The sequence below is a fragment of the Ochlerotatus camptorhynchus genome, unplaced genomic scaffold (assembly GCF_037179485.1).
Source record: "Ochlerotatus camptorhynchus isolate MF236.1 unplaced genomic scaffold, CSIRO-AGI_Acam_v1.1 ptg000017l, whole genome shotgun sequence".
Lineage (NCBI taxonomy): Eukaryota > Metazoa > Arthropoda > Insecta > Diptera > Culicidae > Ochlerotatus > Ochlerotatus camptorhynchus.
The window spans coordinates 2095490-2113744 of record NW_027040509.1 but is presented as its reverse complement, the minus strand read 5'-3'; the positions used below and the strand labels follow the sequence as shown (position 1 = coordinate 2113744).

General features: G+C 38.9%; 1 protein-coding gene across 1 annotated transcript; it reads right to left on the bottom strand.

The window, feature by feature from the left end:
• Positions 1 to 1476: 1476 nt before the first annotated feature.
• On the bottom strand, positions 1477 to 2244 carry LOC135702309 (uncharacterized). Its single transcript, XM_065223340.1, has 2 exons — positions 1682 to 2244; positions 1477 to 1600 (listed from the first exon to the last, which is right to left on the bottom strand). The coding sequence occupies exons 1-2, from the start codon at positions 2242 to 2244 to the stop codon at positions 1549 to 1551; spliced, it is 615 nt and encodes a 204-aa protein (XP_065079412.1). The 3' UTR covers positions 1477 to 1548.
• Between the last annotated feature and the right edge of the window lie 16011 nt (positions 2245 to 18255).

Genomic DNA, 18255 nt, shown 5'->3' with positions numbered 1-18255 from the left:
TCCAGAGGAGTTTCAGCAAGCCTGATAGTGACAATGACAAGACTCGGCTTTGTCCACCGAGGATGATCTTGAAACAAGGAAAAAATTAGTTAGTTAGTCTTCATCTATGTGATTCCTAATCTTCTATTCGTTGTTCTCTAGTTTGAAGTGGTTAAGACTAGGGTTCTAATGCATGGTCTGTATCGGTGTCATTCCTTAATTTTGTTGCTAAGGAATCCAATATTGACTGACAAAGGGGCGCGCCTTTGGAGGGTGTTTCAACACTCCGACGGGGAAAAAAACGGGACCTTTCAATTAGAGTCGGATCCTTGCGATAAATGCGAGAATGAAAACTGTAAAAAATAGAATACTTCATCATTTCTCAATAGTGATGAAGTAATACGACATGCACTAAGCTAAGGACACGGGATATACTACAATAGATCAAATTACTGGTCCTAGTAGTGTTAGGTCTCGAACAGAGGGAAAAAAAGTTGCTTAACGAAATATGAGATAAACTGCTAATGCCTGAAAAACATCACTCCTATTCTGTATTTCGTTCGAAACGAAATTATCATAAATAAAAAAAAAAAAATTTTATATGAATTACGTTTTGAACGAAATACAGAGTAGAGGTGCATGCTTTAAATTTTCGGATGGCTTGTATGTGTATACTAATGATGATGATTAAAGAATATTTCAAAAACAAGAAGAATCCAAATTGAGTGACGGTGTCTTGAGCCTTAACAATTCTAAAATAGCCCAAAACGCCAAAAAATGATCTAAATTCAGAGTCACCACGACGTGACATTTGTCCCTTCACTAGCGACAAAAGTCTTCGACTCTCGGTATATCCCCCCAGAATATTGAGCTGTGGAGAGTTGACTGTATTTTTGTTTGTGCTATCAGGTACATACATTTCACTGGATGCAAGATTGATGGATGCTTCAATCCAAGTTTGACGGAGGCTTGTAACGTTACATTAAGCTATTAAACGTCAAATTATTCCACAATAAATGTAATATTATTTCTTAGCATTTTCAAATCGAAACATTCGCCTCGCCCAAGAAATATCAAATTCTTTTAAATTTAAACGAATTTCAGAACGATTTTGCTAGCGTCAATTGCGCCATTTGTGCTCTAAATGTTCAGCTCCGATGACATCATGAAAGCAATAATTGATACTGTTCAATTATCCTGACGAATTTCAAGCTCAACATCATACCAATCCATAATGGGAACACAGCTTCTAAAATAGAATCATGCCGTACCAAATTGCATTTCAACATCCCCCTCCAAATAAGAGTTAAAATCCGTCTTCATCGTCGTAGACACTTACTCCTTGTTGTTTTGAAGCTTCTCTCCGATAAAAAAAACACATCCTCAGGGAAACAGCAAAGCTTGCCAAACTCAAAAACAACAACTCTCGGCACGAAACGAAAAGAGATCGGGGATAAAAAAAAAAAAACAAGAAAGCAGAAACACAACTCAAACATCTGAAAGCTTCTCTCTGTTTGATAATCTCTTAATTGGCTCGAATTTAGGTATGCTGGTTCAAGGCTTCCTTCACTAGCTGAGCAGTTCTTTGATGGCCTGTTCCGAAAGCAACGGCTTAGAGCTTCTGCACAAAAGGGAAGAAGAAACAAAAAAAAACTGTAGCGTCGAATAAATTAAGTCGATCAAACGCACGCTGAACGCCTACCTTTTCAATTTCAGAATCTCCTCCCCGACCGGGCAGCCGGGTTGGGTCAACCGGAAGTAGTTTTCCAACTCCTGGAGGTTGGCCATCGGAGGGGCGTTGAGCAATTTGCGCGCACTTTCGCGAAACCGTTCCATGCAGTCTTCGATTTCGGCATGCATGGCGTCCAGCTGGTCCTGGGTGACGGTGCTCTGGCCGAGGAGTCGCTCGGTTGCGTCGTTCACTTGAGCGCACAGGCACAGCACAATGAAGTCGACGTACCGGGTTCGGATGACGTTGCGGGAACGGAAGTGCGATTTTTCCACCGATTCCAAGTGCAGGGCGTACAGGAGCAGGGTGGCAATCAGAACCACGGTTAGGATTCCGAAGGTGACGCCCAAGGGGAATTCTTTCAGGTTGTCGTTAAGGCGTACGAGGAAATTTGGTTGATTCAGCGAGATCCACTGGAGCATGCCGGTGATGGCGATGGCCAATGCGCTGAAGAGGAGGATTTTTAGGTAATTTTGAATGAGATATTCATGGATTCGAATGAGGCGAAGAATGACAAAACGCGGAACGGGAATCATCGTTGTATGACTTTTGAGAAACTGAAGGGCGGCCGATGAGCACTAGATTTTTTGATATTAAACAAAACGAAAAGCATTTGAAATTTTGTAAACTTTTCACGCTAACTTGAAAGTACCCATTAATGAGTATCTGTTACCCAATAATGAGTATATGCTACCCATTAATGAATAACTGTTGCTCATTAATGGATAACAGATACTCATTAATGGGTTAAAAATGTACTCATCAATGAGTTAAGCCACTTTTCTTCAAATGGGTCTTTTTTACCCATTAATTAGCTAGCGTGTTTCCTATGAGTAGGCGAGAAAAGCAATGTCACCGACAACATATCTGATGAAGCCTGGGATGAAGCCTTTTATTGTTTGACACTTTGATTATTTCATCGAACAAGGATAAAAACGAATAAAAAACTGAGCCTTCTCGTTCTGTCGTCTGCTGTATGACGACCGTGTGATGGGGTGAGGAAAAGATAAACTGGGAAAAATCATCGCAAGGGAGCATCAGCAGTATCAGACAAGTTGTTTATTGTTGAGGCACTTTTGCGATTCTTTTTATTTTTTTCGAATATGCCCCCTTCTTCCCCAGTTTTTTCGGAGCTTTTCTTTTCTGTTTCTTGAGGCGAATAAATTGTACATGTCATAGGCAGGGCAATTTTACTGCCTGGTTGTCATGTCAGTTTTTTTTTTATTCTTTCTTCAATTTCTAGTCATGAAAAGCAGCGAACAAACATTGCTGAACGAGTCAAACAATGGAAGATGATATCGCCAAACATTTTCGAGTGAAATTTGATAGCCGGAAAGTGGTCGTAAAAAAAAATGATGATCTGTGTTTGTCTTCGCTTCACTCTTGAGGCGAGATTGTTTTCTTTTCGCTTCAACTTTGCCATCGCTGCATGGGGGCCGAACAAAAGACGGAACATGTCTGTAAATATCGAGTGGTGTACGATGCATGTTCTGTGCTTTGAATAGCGGGTTGGAGCATATGCGGCTCGCACTCGCGCCTAAATTTATGCGCCTTGTTATAATGCGCGGCCAAAACATCGCTAGAAAGCTTCGCGGGACACTGAGAAATTAAAATTTACAACCGTACGTGAGGAATCTTATATTTGGTTCCGAAAATATGACCAAAGCTATGATTAATCGACTAACCGATGGCACGTGCCTTTTTAGTAGAATTTTAAAGGGCATCATTTATGCTAATTTATAATTGGCCAATTTTCAAATAAACTAGCCAACTTAGTTTTGTCATGACCAATTGAGCTGAAATTTTTACACAGAACTACAAATATGCTGAATTTGCGTATAAATAATATCAAATTATTGAAACCCTTGATGGGCTGGTTGAAAATGGCCAACTAATTAGCACATTTATTATTTTGAAATTTCCGAAGTCTATTGTTTTGGAAATTTTTAACCATATAGCTTGGGGCAAGACAGCTTCCGATCATGAGTAAAACCGGAGTTAATTTTGAGTAACTCTGAGTAATTCACGTTGCTCAATATCTTATAACACATAGCAACCTGATTGTTATATTGAAAATTACGTTTAAACCGATGCTGTCAAGCAAAGTTAGTTGACGTGCTTTCTTGGAATTTCTGTGTAGGGACTTTTGGGGTGGTTCGATAGGTTCGGATTAGGCTAAATTAATTCAATAAATTCAATTCTTAGAGCAATATAGTTCACGTTTATATTTTTTTAACTTCCAGGAACTCAATGAAAACGTAATTTATACAAATATATAAAAAATAATAGAGTACATAAAGTCTGCACGCTTTTCAAAAAGATAAGAATACAGTGCCTTCCTATTATTGGTAACATATGATTTTTGTAAATTCACCGAAAGCTTTATTCGATTTAAAACATTACTCGATCATTCTTTAGGGATTAGACGCTTGAATTTCATGAAATGTTGTGTTCTGGGCACAACATTGAAGAAATAAACATATCCTCCGTGTTTCCAAAAACGGTACGGCACTGTTTTTGGTTGTTGGCCATGGCATGATTTTTAATGTTAAGGTTCCACAAAGGGTAAATAATTTGTTTACTGCTTCTTTTTGAAAAATCCTACGATATTTTTCACCATTAAATACATCCTCTCATCCATGTTAATGAGTCAAACTTCACTGAAAGGCATCCAAGCCACACACGAACGACAAGCCCCATAAAACCGTCATGCAGTCAAACCACCACAGGACCATTTCGTTTGTCCACAATTTGTTAAACGAACGATTCGATCTGTCAAATGGACGAACAGATGCTTCAAACAAAATATGCTGTCAGGCGATATTTTCTTTGATCAGAAATTTGAGACTACTTTGATCATTTTTGAGTAAATATGAGTAACTCAAATTTACTCGCTGCAAATATATTTACTCTGAGTATAGCTGTCTTGCCCCCAGCCATATAGTAAATAAATTTTTCATGCACGCCGTCGTTTAGTGGCAATATGGTTGAAAATTTTAAAACTATAGTTTTTCGGAAGGCCATCAATATATGTCTGAATTATAGACACAGTTGTGACGAACTGAATAAATAGGAAAATAAGTTTGCAAGTTGGATGAAAATTAGTATCCAGTTCTATCTTTTCGAAACATGTGTGTTGCGGTTTTTGACAACCCATTATTGAATTGGGTTTTATAACTTTATGTTACATTGTAAGCAGTAGTTTTACAAAATCAACTAACACTCGACCTTTAATTACTTTGATGGTTTCGAAGTCTTCAGGCCAGCTTTGTTGAAGAAACCAAGTGTTGAAAATGTTTCGTTCAAAAGATACAAAACAGAACTGCTAAACAGCTGTGGCGATTGATGGTTGATCAGATATCATCATGTGAATGATTTGAAACACCTCCAGTTCAAAAATGTAAATGACGTCACTCAGATATTCTATCTAACTGTTATATTGATCAGGAAGTATTCAAAAGAACTCCAACTAATCGACGCTTTCAGAAAAATCATGTGGATTTAATTCAATCAAGTTTTACTTAAAAACATTTTTTTGTTGTTGCGAGATCTGCTTCTGTAAGGATACAAAACAGTTTCGAGTGTCAAATTATCAACCTCATGTTTTGTTTTCTTCTTTAATTGATTTTTCATCGCGTTTTAGCTCGAAGCAATGTGCCTGCCACTTGATAACATAGTTCTAGTAAAGAACTTTAGTGCAAAGCACAAGGGGTAATCAACTCTGCACACTGAACCGATACACATCACGGCACACGGTTAGGGCACACTTTGACAAGCATGATACAAAATATAATATGCAACGGCATCACTGTTGTTTGATATCGTTGTTCCAAAAGTTGCTAAGGTTTCGCACTTTGCTGACAGTCGTCGATCTTCACTTCAGGAAGAAATTGACACATCCATCGGACTAGACGATCGGATTTCGGATTAGAAGACAAACAGATTCTTTGCTCGGTTCTCTCCTGCAGCCAGTACTTCGTCCAATTCCCTGCAAGAGTTGTCAAAGTTTGAGTGATAAATAAATACCAGCGCCAAGATCATCACCAGCAACAGCAATAACTAGGTCACTCTCAGGGTCATCCAATTTAGCAAGGAACACTTGCTTGGCGTTTCCAGTATAGTTTCCAATATCGGTAATCACGGTTCACATGGACCAATGCCACAGGGTGGCCGGATACATAGTGCCATACAAATCAGGCACCTTCCTCCCAGATGAGTGATCTACGGCATTACTAGTCACGCACCTTGTTTAAATAATCAGGATTATTTCAACAAATATTATGATTTCCAATTGTGCATTTTTAGACAATTTATTAGATAGGCTTTCTGTAAAACAAATTAAGTACATTTTGACAAGCTGAACCCTATCCTTAGGCCCTTAAAACTATTCCCTTGGCATACAACAGAACCACATTCGGCACCTCAAAGTTGTTCACCTGAAGTAAATCGAACTTTTTTTTTGCAAGATCCCCACTAATCTTCAAGTAGCCGCCCACCGCTTGCAGCTGATTGAACAGTTCCACTGCTGCCTCGCAGTTGCTATCGTTGTCATTCTGCTTCATAATCAACGCCACGGACGAAGAACCGCGTCCAGCTTGCCGCAATCCACCAGAATCTCGAACTATGTCATGATGTACTCGTGGTTGATAAACGTTTCCGGATTTATGAGGATCCGCCGGCCTCCGCTACAATCAGTGTGACGAACGGTCCGAATCTTGAAACAGATTTGGTTTACTTTGCCCAGTTTTCTTACTCGGATAGAATTTCCATACTGCTGCAGTGATTGTTGAATACATCAATTCATCACGTTTCTTTTTCTCGCACAATCACAAACAAACAATCACAAAAGTCATTAAAACTTCAGTGTTGCCAAACTCATCGGATACTTGATTGGCAGACTTTGGCACAGCTTTCGGTACCGCTCACGCTTTACAACACTAATAAAATTCCACACATTTTTATTGACGAATTTCCATGTCAAATTCCACATGATTTTCAAATGACCACACATAAACAGAATCCACCCAAAAGTACGCATGAAGTTTATGAGTCAAATGAATAGTATGTGTGGTTACACATGGCTTTTATGTGTACACATATTAAGTATGTGTCTGACACATATATATCATTTGTTGATCACATTGCAAAAATTCATATGTGGGACACAAAATAACAATCTTTGAAATTTTATCAGTGAACGTTTCGCGCATGAACAGAGCTTGCTTGTGAATATTTGCAGTAGCTGTCAAATGTTGACGTAAAATCGAACCTGGATGTTCGGCTTCACACAAAGTATATGGGAGCCAGTGGGTCTGGGTTCAATTCCAGCCGAGGTCGGGGGGATTTTTATGAGGCATTAAAATCTCTGGTCACGTCTTCCTTCCGAAGGTTGGTTCTGGCTCATGTGTGTATAATGGGTGCGATATTCTACGCAGGTGTGGAAGCTACCTTCCTGCACATTCGATTGCCATCAACGGAAACCCGACAGCATAATACTGGGACTTTAAAGAGATGAATTTACCACACAATGCGACGGATTCCCCTGGAAGCATTATCATACCTTGATCGCGCACGAACAGGACCCGATTTTTACGTTGTGTGATAAAAGGAAATACGACTGATTATTTTAGCCGTACTGCCATGGCAGAGGCATACGTACTATTGACTTTTTATTTGTTATCGTCTATCATACAATACAATACTACACAGTACAGAACAAGACTATAGACACTGTATATACAAGCAACGACATCTGTGTGTGGATGGATACATCTTTAGTGTGTAGGGTAGTTGCACATATGTTCGACGTGTGCCCAAACATACTTCGTAGTGGTAGTCGTGTAGGCGGTCTACGACCACTGTGGAAAGAACTGTTTAGCATGTTCAGAAGGATTTGTTGAGTTTGTAGATATATTCGACTTCAAGATTTGTAAAAAAACAACCAACTCACTCAAATCGGTCACTGTACGCCAACTTCCAAGATTTACTATACCGATACCAATCAGCGCACGGCATGATGTGGTGTTTCGAACAGGCATTACGATGTGGAACCCATTAATCCATGGCAGGGCTTGGCGGAACTTAAGGAAAGTCAGGAGTGCGGTTTCCAATAGTTGGATTGTGTGAACAACATGATTAAATAAATTGACATATGCAGGCGCAGGGACTGTAAAGGGCGAACACGAAATTATTGCGACACATTCAACAGGGCATAACTTTTTTACCATTGGGTAAAAATCAACCAAATTTTGCACACTTTCTCATTGATGTGTATTGTGTACATGCTGTCAAACTCGAAGTCGTGTTTTTCGATTCAACGAAAATGGAGGTGAACCAACGCGAGTTGAGAGAACAAATTCTTTCCAAACACCTGGAATTTCCTGACCTGTCGCACCGGCAGTTGGGAAAAATGTTGAACATTCACCATTCAACCATCTCCAGAGTGTTGAAGCGGTTCCAGGAGCGGTTGACGTTGGACCACGGCAAAGGAGCTGGAAGAAAACCGGGACCGGAGAACAAAAAGACGGAGAGAAAGGTGAAGCGGATGATTAAAGCAAATCCCAACGTCTCAAGCCGTGATTTGGCTAAAAAGATCGGCATGTCGCAGAGCTACGTCCAGAATGCAAAGAAGAGAGCTGGACTACATACAAACAAGGTACAGAACTTCCCAAACCGCGATGAGCGGCAACAATCGACGGCTAAAACTCGGGCACGGAAGCTCTACGAGAAGATGCTGACAAAATATGGCTGCTGTGTGATGGACGACGAAACGTATATAAAACCCGATTTTAAGCAAACTCCGGGGTTTGAGTTTTTCACCGGCAAGAGCAAGTTCGATGTGGACGACAAATTTAAGAAGAAGAAAATATCTCATTTGGCAGGCCATCTGCTCTTGCGGACTGAGGAGTGAGCCTTTCGTGACAAAGGGCACAGTAAATGGCGAGATCTACAAATCTGAGTGCCTCGAGTAGCGCCTTTTGCCGTTCTTGCAGCAGCACGACGAAGCTCCGCTATTTTGGCCAGATTTGGCATCATGCCACTATTCTAAAAGTGTCCTGGAGTGGTATGAGGCCAATTCTGTCCATTTTGTTCCAAAGGACATGAATCTGCCAAACTGTCCGGAGCTGCGCCCGGTGGAGCAGTACTGGGCAATAATGAAGCGGGAACTTCGGAAGAGCAAGAAGACAGTCAAAGACGAGAAGGACATGTTAAGAAAATGGAAAAAAAACTGAGAAACTGGTACCAGATGACACTGTAAAGACTTTGATGGAGGGCATCAAGCGAAAATGCGTTCAATTTTACACTCAAGGCTCCATCGATTAACTTTTCTTTTGATTTTTGAAGTAAATATATGTATAAAACTACCCTAAAATTTTGGTTTGAGTCTAAACATTATAAGAAAATTGGCATGACATTTTCGGTGTCGCAATAATTTCGTGTTCGCCCTTTATAGTAGACTGATGCAAAATTTGAAATTTACACTCAACAGTGTTCAAACGGTTCCAATTCGGTTCCTGATTAGCCTTCCAAAAATTGAAGTAATTTAGTAAGAAACTGACTTGACACAAACCATTTGATGTTTATATGGAAATAACTATGGGAAAACCAAATTTTGTATTCATGTCTATCTTATGATGAACCCTATTACTTTGTTGTAAAAATTGATAGCTGTACTTGTAGTAAATTTTCACAGCTAAGCACAGTAAGGATCAAAAGTTATGAATGATTCAAGTACTATTGTCTTATGATTATGCTCAATCAACTGCTCAGCAGGCAACATTGGTGTTTCTGGCGCGTAGAATAGAGCTAAAACATCATGGCTACTATGTCACACTGCATAATACAGTGTTGCCCACAAAACAGTTGCTTGATCATTCCATAAGATTATCAGTCTCCAATCAATAACTATTTAATTTGATATTTAGCTGAAAAACAACATTGAGTTGTAGCTGAGAAAATTTTCCATAAGAATAGCTATAGAAAGTTTTAACGGTGCAATATGGAAAAAGTGCCGTTAGTGCCTGGGATGGGGGTCACAGAACATGCCAACTAAATACATGAATTGTGGTGATCCCTCTCACGTAACGGATGACTGTCATTTGAAGAAAGATCCTAATAAATTTAAATGTTCAAATTGTGGTGATAACCGCAAATCCAATTTTAAGAAATGTAAGATTCGCAAATCGATCCTACAACTTTGTTCTAAGAGACAGGTTGCAAACGCTCCATGTTCCCGACCTGCTACTAATTCTTATGTTGTTAACAACGTTCAGCGAGAAACACATTCGTACCCGTAGGCGTAACAGCTCACAAGCTTAAAATTGTCCATCCATACCTGCTACTAACAATGTTCAGCAAGTGAATGGAGCTACCCATGCTGCTAAATATTGCAGCTGGTATAAATCGAAATCAAAATTATAGCCAACATAATTCTAACGGAAAATTTAATAATTTGGACTTAGGTAGCATTACTGCTACTAAAATGGAATATTTGCTGATATATCGAAAACTAGCTCCAAGTTTGATGCAAACAAAAAGGCACGCAAATTATTTCATTTATAGAAATGATCGTCTTGATGAGCCTGTGGTGGCGTTTGTCATCATTGTTCATAGACATCAAATTCTTTCTTCATTTGAAACCAAAGTTTTTGACGCTTTGGGAGCTTCCGTCCAAACAAAATTTAGACAACTTACGTTAATAGCTGCCTATTTGTCATTCCAATGCGTTGGCCAGCCAGAAAAATATCTCAAGGGAGACCTTCAGAAACTTACCCGTCATGGGTCTAGATTCTTCATTGTTTGTAATTTTAATGCAAAACACACATCAACAATGCTCAAATCAGTTCCAACGGTAACATTCTGGTTGATGATTGTTCTGCAGGATATTTAACTATTAAATATTGAAAAAGTCCAACATTCTTTTCTTGGGCAAGAAATTCCTCAACTATTGATTTTGTCTTAACTGATTCATGTCAACTTTGTAGCCAATTCGTTATCCACGCTGACTTCGGTTCTGATCACCTTCCGGTAACTTTTGAAATATCCCAAAACAAAATTTTGAACCCCAACAGCTCTACCATACAGCTGATTGGGAGCAATACCGAACATTTAAGGAACATAATACTCTAAAGTTTCTGAAGGGATGAGCGAGAGTAGTGAGTGATCGAGCTGTGCTGGTGGTTCTTGTGAAGATTTTATCTATTTATCAACTCGACACGGTTTTTTGGACTGTAAGCTGCTTTATCAATTACCACTGAAGATCAAACATATGGAATTCTACGCTCTGGATTAGCCACAACACCACCTTTAAACGATCAATTTTTGGCGAAATTTGTGATTGGATTCTATCGACCGGTAGCCATTGCTGTTATTCGTTTCTCGGATTTGGTTCTTCCGTCGTTCGTGTTCGCATAGTTGGAACTCACAACGTGTTCATCTAGCCTTTCTGTTAATCACGTCAGCAAAACAAACCAATTCTATTATGGTGAAAGGCAAAACAAACTCTTCCCTTTCCCTGGAGAAAGGACCTGGACAAAACTGAAGATCAAGTAGAAAACTTTAATGATCTTCTAGCCCGTATGCAGGACATGTTCGAGAACACCAACGCGAAAATTGATTCGTGCAAGAAGGATCTGCAAGTGGAAATTTCGACGCTACGTGAAGATGTTCAGCTGTTCAAGTCGGAGTGCACCAGTGAAATCAACAGGCTCTTTTCATCAGTTACCAAAATGCGCGCTGATGTCCGGCAGAACTACGACCGAATCCGAGCTGTTGAAAAGTGTAACGATCTGCTGCTAGCTGGTATTCCATACGCTGCAAACGAGGACGTGAATGAGATCTCAAGAAGGATTGCGGTCGCTCTTGGATATGGTGAACAAAACATGCCATTGATCTACGCTAAACGTTTGGCCAGAGGACAAATCGTTATCGGTGGTACTCCTCCAATAGCACTGCAATTTGCTTTCAAGCTGGCTCGAGATGACTTTTTTCGTCGGTATTTCTCTGTGCGCAACCTATCATTGATTCACGTTGGGTTCAATGTTGATAGACGAATCTACCTCAATGAAAATCTACCAGAAGAAGCTCGGAAAATCAAGGGTAAAGCTATCAGTCTGCAACGTTTGGGAAAATTGCATGCCGTATTTACCAAGGATGGATGTGTGTTCGTCAAGCCTGCGGTGGATGCTGAGGCAGTTATGGTGCGTTCATTGGAGGATCTGTCCGAGCTATCTTAAAAGGAATTTAAAGGAAATAAACCAACCCACTCAAAGCTCTTCATATACCTTTCCTTCAAAGCTTTTGTTTCTCCTTCCAAAACATTTCCTTGATTCCATTCCCATGTATATCCGTCTCTTCTTCCTTCCTAAAAGTCAAAAGGGGATGGGAGGAATTGTTGCTGTTATCACTGTTGCTGCTTGATCTGGTTCCTGGTTGCTGCGGATACTGCTGCTGATGCTGTGCTGTTATTGTTGTTGCTGCTGTTGCTACTGATGTTTCCGTGGTTTATACTTTTCTTCACTTGAACCACTTCATAGTAATCAATGGATTGAGATGTTGAAGATATCAATGAAATGTTATTCGAATGCTTACTCATTACTCTATTTAATTGTTGATTCCTGTGGGTTGGGCTGTATGACGCATTCGTGCTGGATTTCACTTCCTTTGGTTTCTCTTGATGTTGGGTAGTGATTCCAACAATGCTCCTGCAAATAGTTGTATTCCTCGTGTTGTGATGAACTGTGCTCTCAGGTCAAATAATTTAAATGTGTGTCATATTAATATCCAAAGTCTTTGTGCGCGTCAATTAAGTAAGTTTAATGAATTCAAAGAGTGCTTTTATAACAGCAAAATTGATATTATTTGTTTGAACGAAACTTGGCTTACGGCAGATATACCTGATTCCCTTATAGCAATTGATGGTTACAACATTTTTAGAAATGATCGCAATTACAGCCGTGGTGGAGGCGTATGTGTATATTATAGAAGTTTCTTGAAAAGTAAATTACTCTCTGCTTCTGAGATATTCGTAGGAACTGGTAACATGTCTCGCACTGAATTTATGTTTTTAGTTTCTACTGGGAGTTTAGTTAACCCTCCTAGGACAGACTGCTCTGAAATCCTATTTGATAAATTATCTGATCTATCATTGCAGTATCAAAATGTATTACTATTGGGCGATTTCAACACTAACTTTAACACAACTGATAGCCGATCTGAAAGATTTAAAAGTTGTCTAGATTTTTATGGCTTAAAGTGCATGAATACAATGAACACTCACTTTTTTTTCAGGAGGCAGTTTGTTAATTGATTTGTTTTTAACAAATAACCCAGAATTTGTTGAAAATTTGAACCAAGTCTCTGCACCTGGATTTTCGAAACATGATATCTTATTTTCATCTATAAAAATTAGCCGAACTGATGCCGTACATTCCGTACATTCCGTGACTATCGTAATTTTAACGTGTCGTCTCTTATGGCAGCTTTTGATACGATCAACTGGAATCTTATTTTCAGTATAACTGATGCTGATTTGGCTGTAAATTTTTTAAACGAACATTTACTTAACCTGTTCAATAATTTTGTTCCTGTTCGTGTTTCAAAGCCTTTCAAAAACCCTTGGTTTAGCGATGAAATTGCTCGTACAATTCTAGAGAGAAACATTGCTTATCGAATATGGATTTCTGATAGAACTCCTTCTAATCACCACCAATTTAAGCGTCTTCGGAACAGAGTTACTCATTTAATTAATACAGCAAAAGTTGAGTACATATCTGTTGATCTTACTTTCACGAATTCCAGCAAATACTTATGGAAAAAACTGAAATATATTAACGTGGGTAAAAATCCTCAACAAATCGAACAGTTTGATAATAGTCACGATGAAATCAATGAATATTTCAGTTCTAATTTTACTATTGACCATGAATTACCCCCTATTCCATTAGAAAATGAACATGGTTTTCAGTTCTCACCAATTTCTGATAATGACATTATTATAGCCGTAAATTCCATAAAATCTAACGCAGTTGGGTTAGATGAAATTCCATTAAAATTTATAAAGCTTTTATTTCCCAATATTTGTTCAATTTTATGTCATATATTTAACCTGATTATATCCTCTTCCAAATTTCCACAAGCTTGGAAATCGTCCAAAGTAATTCCGATCAAAAAGAAAGAAAGAAATGTTAATTTGTCTAATTTAAGGCCGATAAGTATTTTATATGCCTTATCGAAGGTATTTGAAAGAATATTAAAAAACCAAATCCAAAGCCATATTGAAAGATACAATCTCATGCACCAGTTTCAATCTGGTTTTCGCCGTGCGCACAGTACAACTTCTGAAAGTGCACGATGATATTCATTCGGTCATTGATAAGAAAGGTGTAGCTTTTTTTTATTACTTATCGATTTCTCAAAAGCATTCGATAGAGTGTCACACACCAAACTGTAAGATTCATATGTTTGCTGGTGATGTACAACTTTACTTAGCCTTGGAAGGCGTACCTATGTCAGTTATGTCTGAATTAATAAATTCTGATTTGTACCATATTTAACAATGGTTGAACACTAATTTTTTGCCAGTGAATGCTTCCAAAACAAAAGTTATGTACCTATCAAGAAATGTTAATAATAGTATCTTACCATCTTTGTTCTTAGGTACCGAAACATTAGATTATATTGAAAAGGCGCCCAATCTAGGATTTATCATCCAAAATAACCTTGAATGGGACAGTCACATTAATAGCCAGTGCAGTAAGGTTTTTGCTGGCTTACGACTTTTAAGGCTTTCATCCAGCATGCTATCTACTCCTGCAAAACTGCAACTATTTAAGTCATTGCTCCTCCCTCATTTCATGTATGGTGATGTATTTCTATTAAATGCATCTGCGCGAGCAATTGATAGACTTAGAATTGCGTTAAATTGTTGTGTTCGATATGTTTACAATTTATCAAGATTTTCTCGAGTTTCACATCTGCAGCATACACTAATAGGATGTCCTTTCTATGAATTTATAAAATTGCGATCATGCTTAACATTGTTTAAAATCATAAATTTCCGTTCCCCTTCATATTTGTTTCAAAAACTTACTGCTTTCCAGAGTAAATGTAATAGAAACTTTGTGATACCGCGATACAATTCTTCACATTACGCCAATACTTTGTTTGTCAGGGGCGTTGCGTTTTGGGATCAATTGCCTAACGAATTCAAGAATATCAATAGTGTGGGTGAATTTCAGCGGGAGTGTGTTAGATGGTTTAACAGCTGAGGAATCAACAAAATAAATAGGACTTTGAATCAGGTTATCAGGCGATGCACTATAACTAAGTGTAGCACCTAAAAAGGAGAATTCCTTACGCTACAATGATTTGTTTCAATAAATAAATAAAATAAATTATTCTACTAAAACGCTCATCAATCAATTAAGATTGGTAAAATTATTTAACATATGCTTCCATTTGGCATACTTGCCTGATAAATGGAAAAATGCAAAAGTTGTTCCAATTTTGAAGTCGGATAAAAATCCAGCTGAAGCTGCTAGCTACCGTCCAATAAGTTTGCTTTCTTAAATAAGTAAACTTTTTGAAAAGATAATTTTAAATAGAATGATGCTTAACATCAATACGAACTCAATTTCTGCTGATGAGCAGTTTGTATTTCGCCATGGACATGCAACTACTCATCAACTCTTAAGAGTAACCAATTTAATCCGTTCAAACAAATCTGAAGGCTGCTCAACTGGAGTTGCTCTTCTTGATATAGAAAAAGCACTCGATAGTGTTCGACATGAAGGTTTGATTGCTAAATTTAAAAAAGTTTAATTTTCCACTCCATATTATGAAATTAATTACTAACTGACAGAACCCTGCAGGTAAATTATGAAAATCCCAAAATCTGAACGATTATTCAGTGGAACAGCAAAAATAGTCTCGTAGTCCTACGTCAACAATGCGGTCATGCTTTGAACACATTTTTTTACATTTTATCTCTCCGAAAAAGTTTAGTACTTTAAGGATGCGCATAAAATTTTGGCAGCTGATTGATCAACTAAATATTCAAGGCTAATCTGAATAGTTCTGGGCTTGATTAGATGAGTCTACATGAAGTTTGAGCAATTTTAGTAAAACGCATCTTACGTGACTACCCTTTTTCAAACTATTATTTTGTGAAGTACACACTTAATTTTGTTTTTCAAAATCTCGGTTAATTTAGCAGAGATTTGCACAGCCGCAAATATGTTTTGCCGTGATCTCAGCAAAAGTGGCTCTGGTTGCTGAGCCTCGGAAAATGTTTTGCTGAATCTCTGCAAACTAAATATCATGCTTGTTGAGATCTCAGTTAAACTTAATTTCGAACATTCGGCTGTGCAACTACAGTGTACAATGAACCAAATCAACTGAAATTTTCAAATCTTATATCTTAATTTTGACTTAAATTTGATGAAGTTTGATAGTTTTAAAGGGTGTCCACGATGAAATTGCCACACTATGAAATTGCTCTAACTTTTTAACCGTTGGGTAGAATTTAATGAAAATTTGGGTGGATTTAGTTCATAGTGCATTATTTACATCCTGCAAGTTTTAAAGTCCTGTGATCAAAACTCGCGGAAATAGAGTCGAAAGAACAGCTCGTGCGTGATAAAATCTTGCGCATTCATCACGAGAACAAGGATCTCTCGCATCGTTCCATCGCTAAAACGTTGGGAATCGCGAATTCCACGGTGTCGCGAGTGATTAAGCGGTTCGAGGAACGGTTGACCACCGATCGGAAGCCCAGAAGTGAAGGAAAAAGTATTCCGTACAACACCAAAAATCAAAACCGCGTAGTTGGGGCCTTCAACCGAAATCCGAACGCCTCCGTTAGGGATGTGGCTAAGAAGCTGCACCTAAGCCGAAGTTTTGTCCAGAAGGCCAAAACTAAGGCTGGGCTTCGAACGTTCAAGGTACAAAAGGCCCCTAATCGCGACAAGGAGCAGAACAAGTCCGCCAAAACCCGTGCCAGGAAGTTGTACCTCAACATGCTGACGAAAGTTGAATGCTGCATCATGGACGACGAAACATATGTGAAGGCCGACTTCAAACAGATCCCCGGCAACCTGTTTTTCACGGCCAAGGATAAGTTCAGCGTTCCGGAGCATGTCCGCACTCAGAAGATGTCCAAATTTGCGAAGAAATTCCTGGTTTGGCAAGCCATCTGCACGTGCGGGAAGCGGAGTGCACCTTTCGTGACCCAGGACACGATGAACGGACAGGTGTACATAAAAGAGTGCCTCCAGAAGCGGCTGCTTCCTCTCCTGAAGGCCCACAACGTCCCAACAATCTTCTGGCCGGATTTGGCCTCATGCCACTACTCCAAGGACGTGCTGAAGTGGTATGCGGACTATTGTCAATTTCGTGCCGAAAATGTTCAACCCTCCCAACACTCCGGAGCTCCACCCCATCGAGAAGTACTGGGCGATTATGAAGCAGCACCTTCTTAAACGACCTAAGGTAGTGAAGACAGTCGAGGAACTGAAGAAAGTATGGGTTTACATGCAAAAAAAACGGTTGATTCAGAATCTTATGGCCGGGGTTAAGGCCAAGGTGCGGGCATTTGCGTATGGACTGTAAATAAAATACGAGTAAAATGGTAAAATGAAGTTTAATAGTTATTTCTCAATCCCTGAAAATTTGATGGCAATCGGATGAAAACTCGAATTTTGCGAATCAATTTTGTGTGTGGCAATTTCATCGTGGACACCCTTTAATGCTCGACGTAGTATGCACATTGTGGATTAAATACGTGCAAAGATAAGCAACTAAGGTAGAGGCATTACATGGAAATGACGTATCCTTCGGAGCTTCTCTTTGCATATTTTAATATTTCAATTCATGATGACGCAAAAAAAAAAATTAAAATTCGGATAAGCTATTTTATTCATACCTACGAAAAAGAAGCATTTGTCTTTCCAGGCTTGTATCGGACGCATGTTGTTGGAACAATATTCAGATTTATAAGAACAACGGAGTCCAACTTCCATTGACTTTACGGTATAAATCAAAGCAGTTCAATAAACTGGTAAAGAAGATGAGTATAAGAGTTCATCATGCGGTTGCATCGTTTGAGGTGTAGAAACCTTGAATGATTTTGAGACTGATGTCATATCAAAGTTGTTGTCCCGTAGGTGGATGTCCTAACCAAACCAGTTTCGAGAGCACAGTTTCAAACGAGGAAAGAAAAGTCTGTGCTTTGATGTCATTGGTTTCTCCGCACTTGAATTCCTAGTCGTTTTGGTAGTAGTGGAGAACACCTCAGTAAATTTGTCATTGATTCATTTATTTTAACCTAAGCAGAATGGACGTGAATTACGCTTAGCAAGTCGATCCTAATGAACTATGGTTTTGGTTTTTTTTTTTCGTCGAAAGTAAGACTATTTAAGGCTGTTTAAAGCTCTCCGGAGCATTCTGGAAGTTTCAATGAAAGTACACCAAACAGTTCTCCGAATTCAGCAATGTTTTCAATGTTCCGAATATGCCGGTAATTTTACCTCGCCGCTCAGCAGCTATTG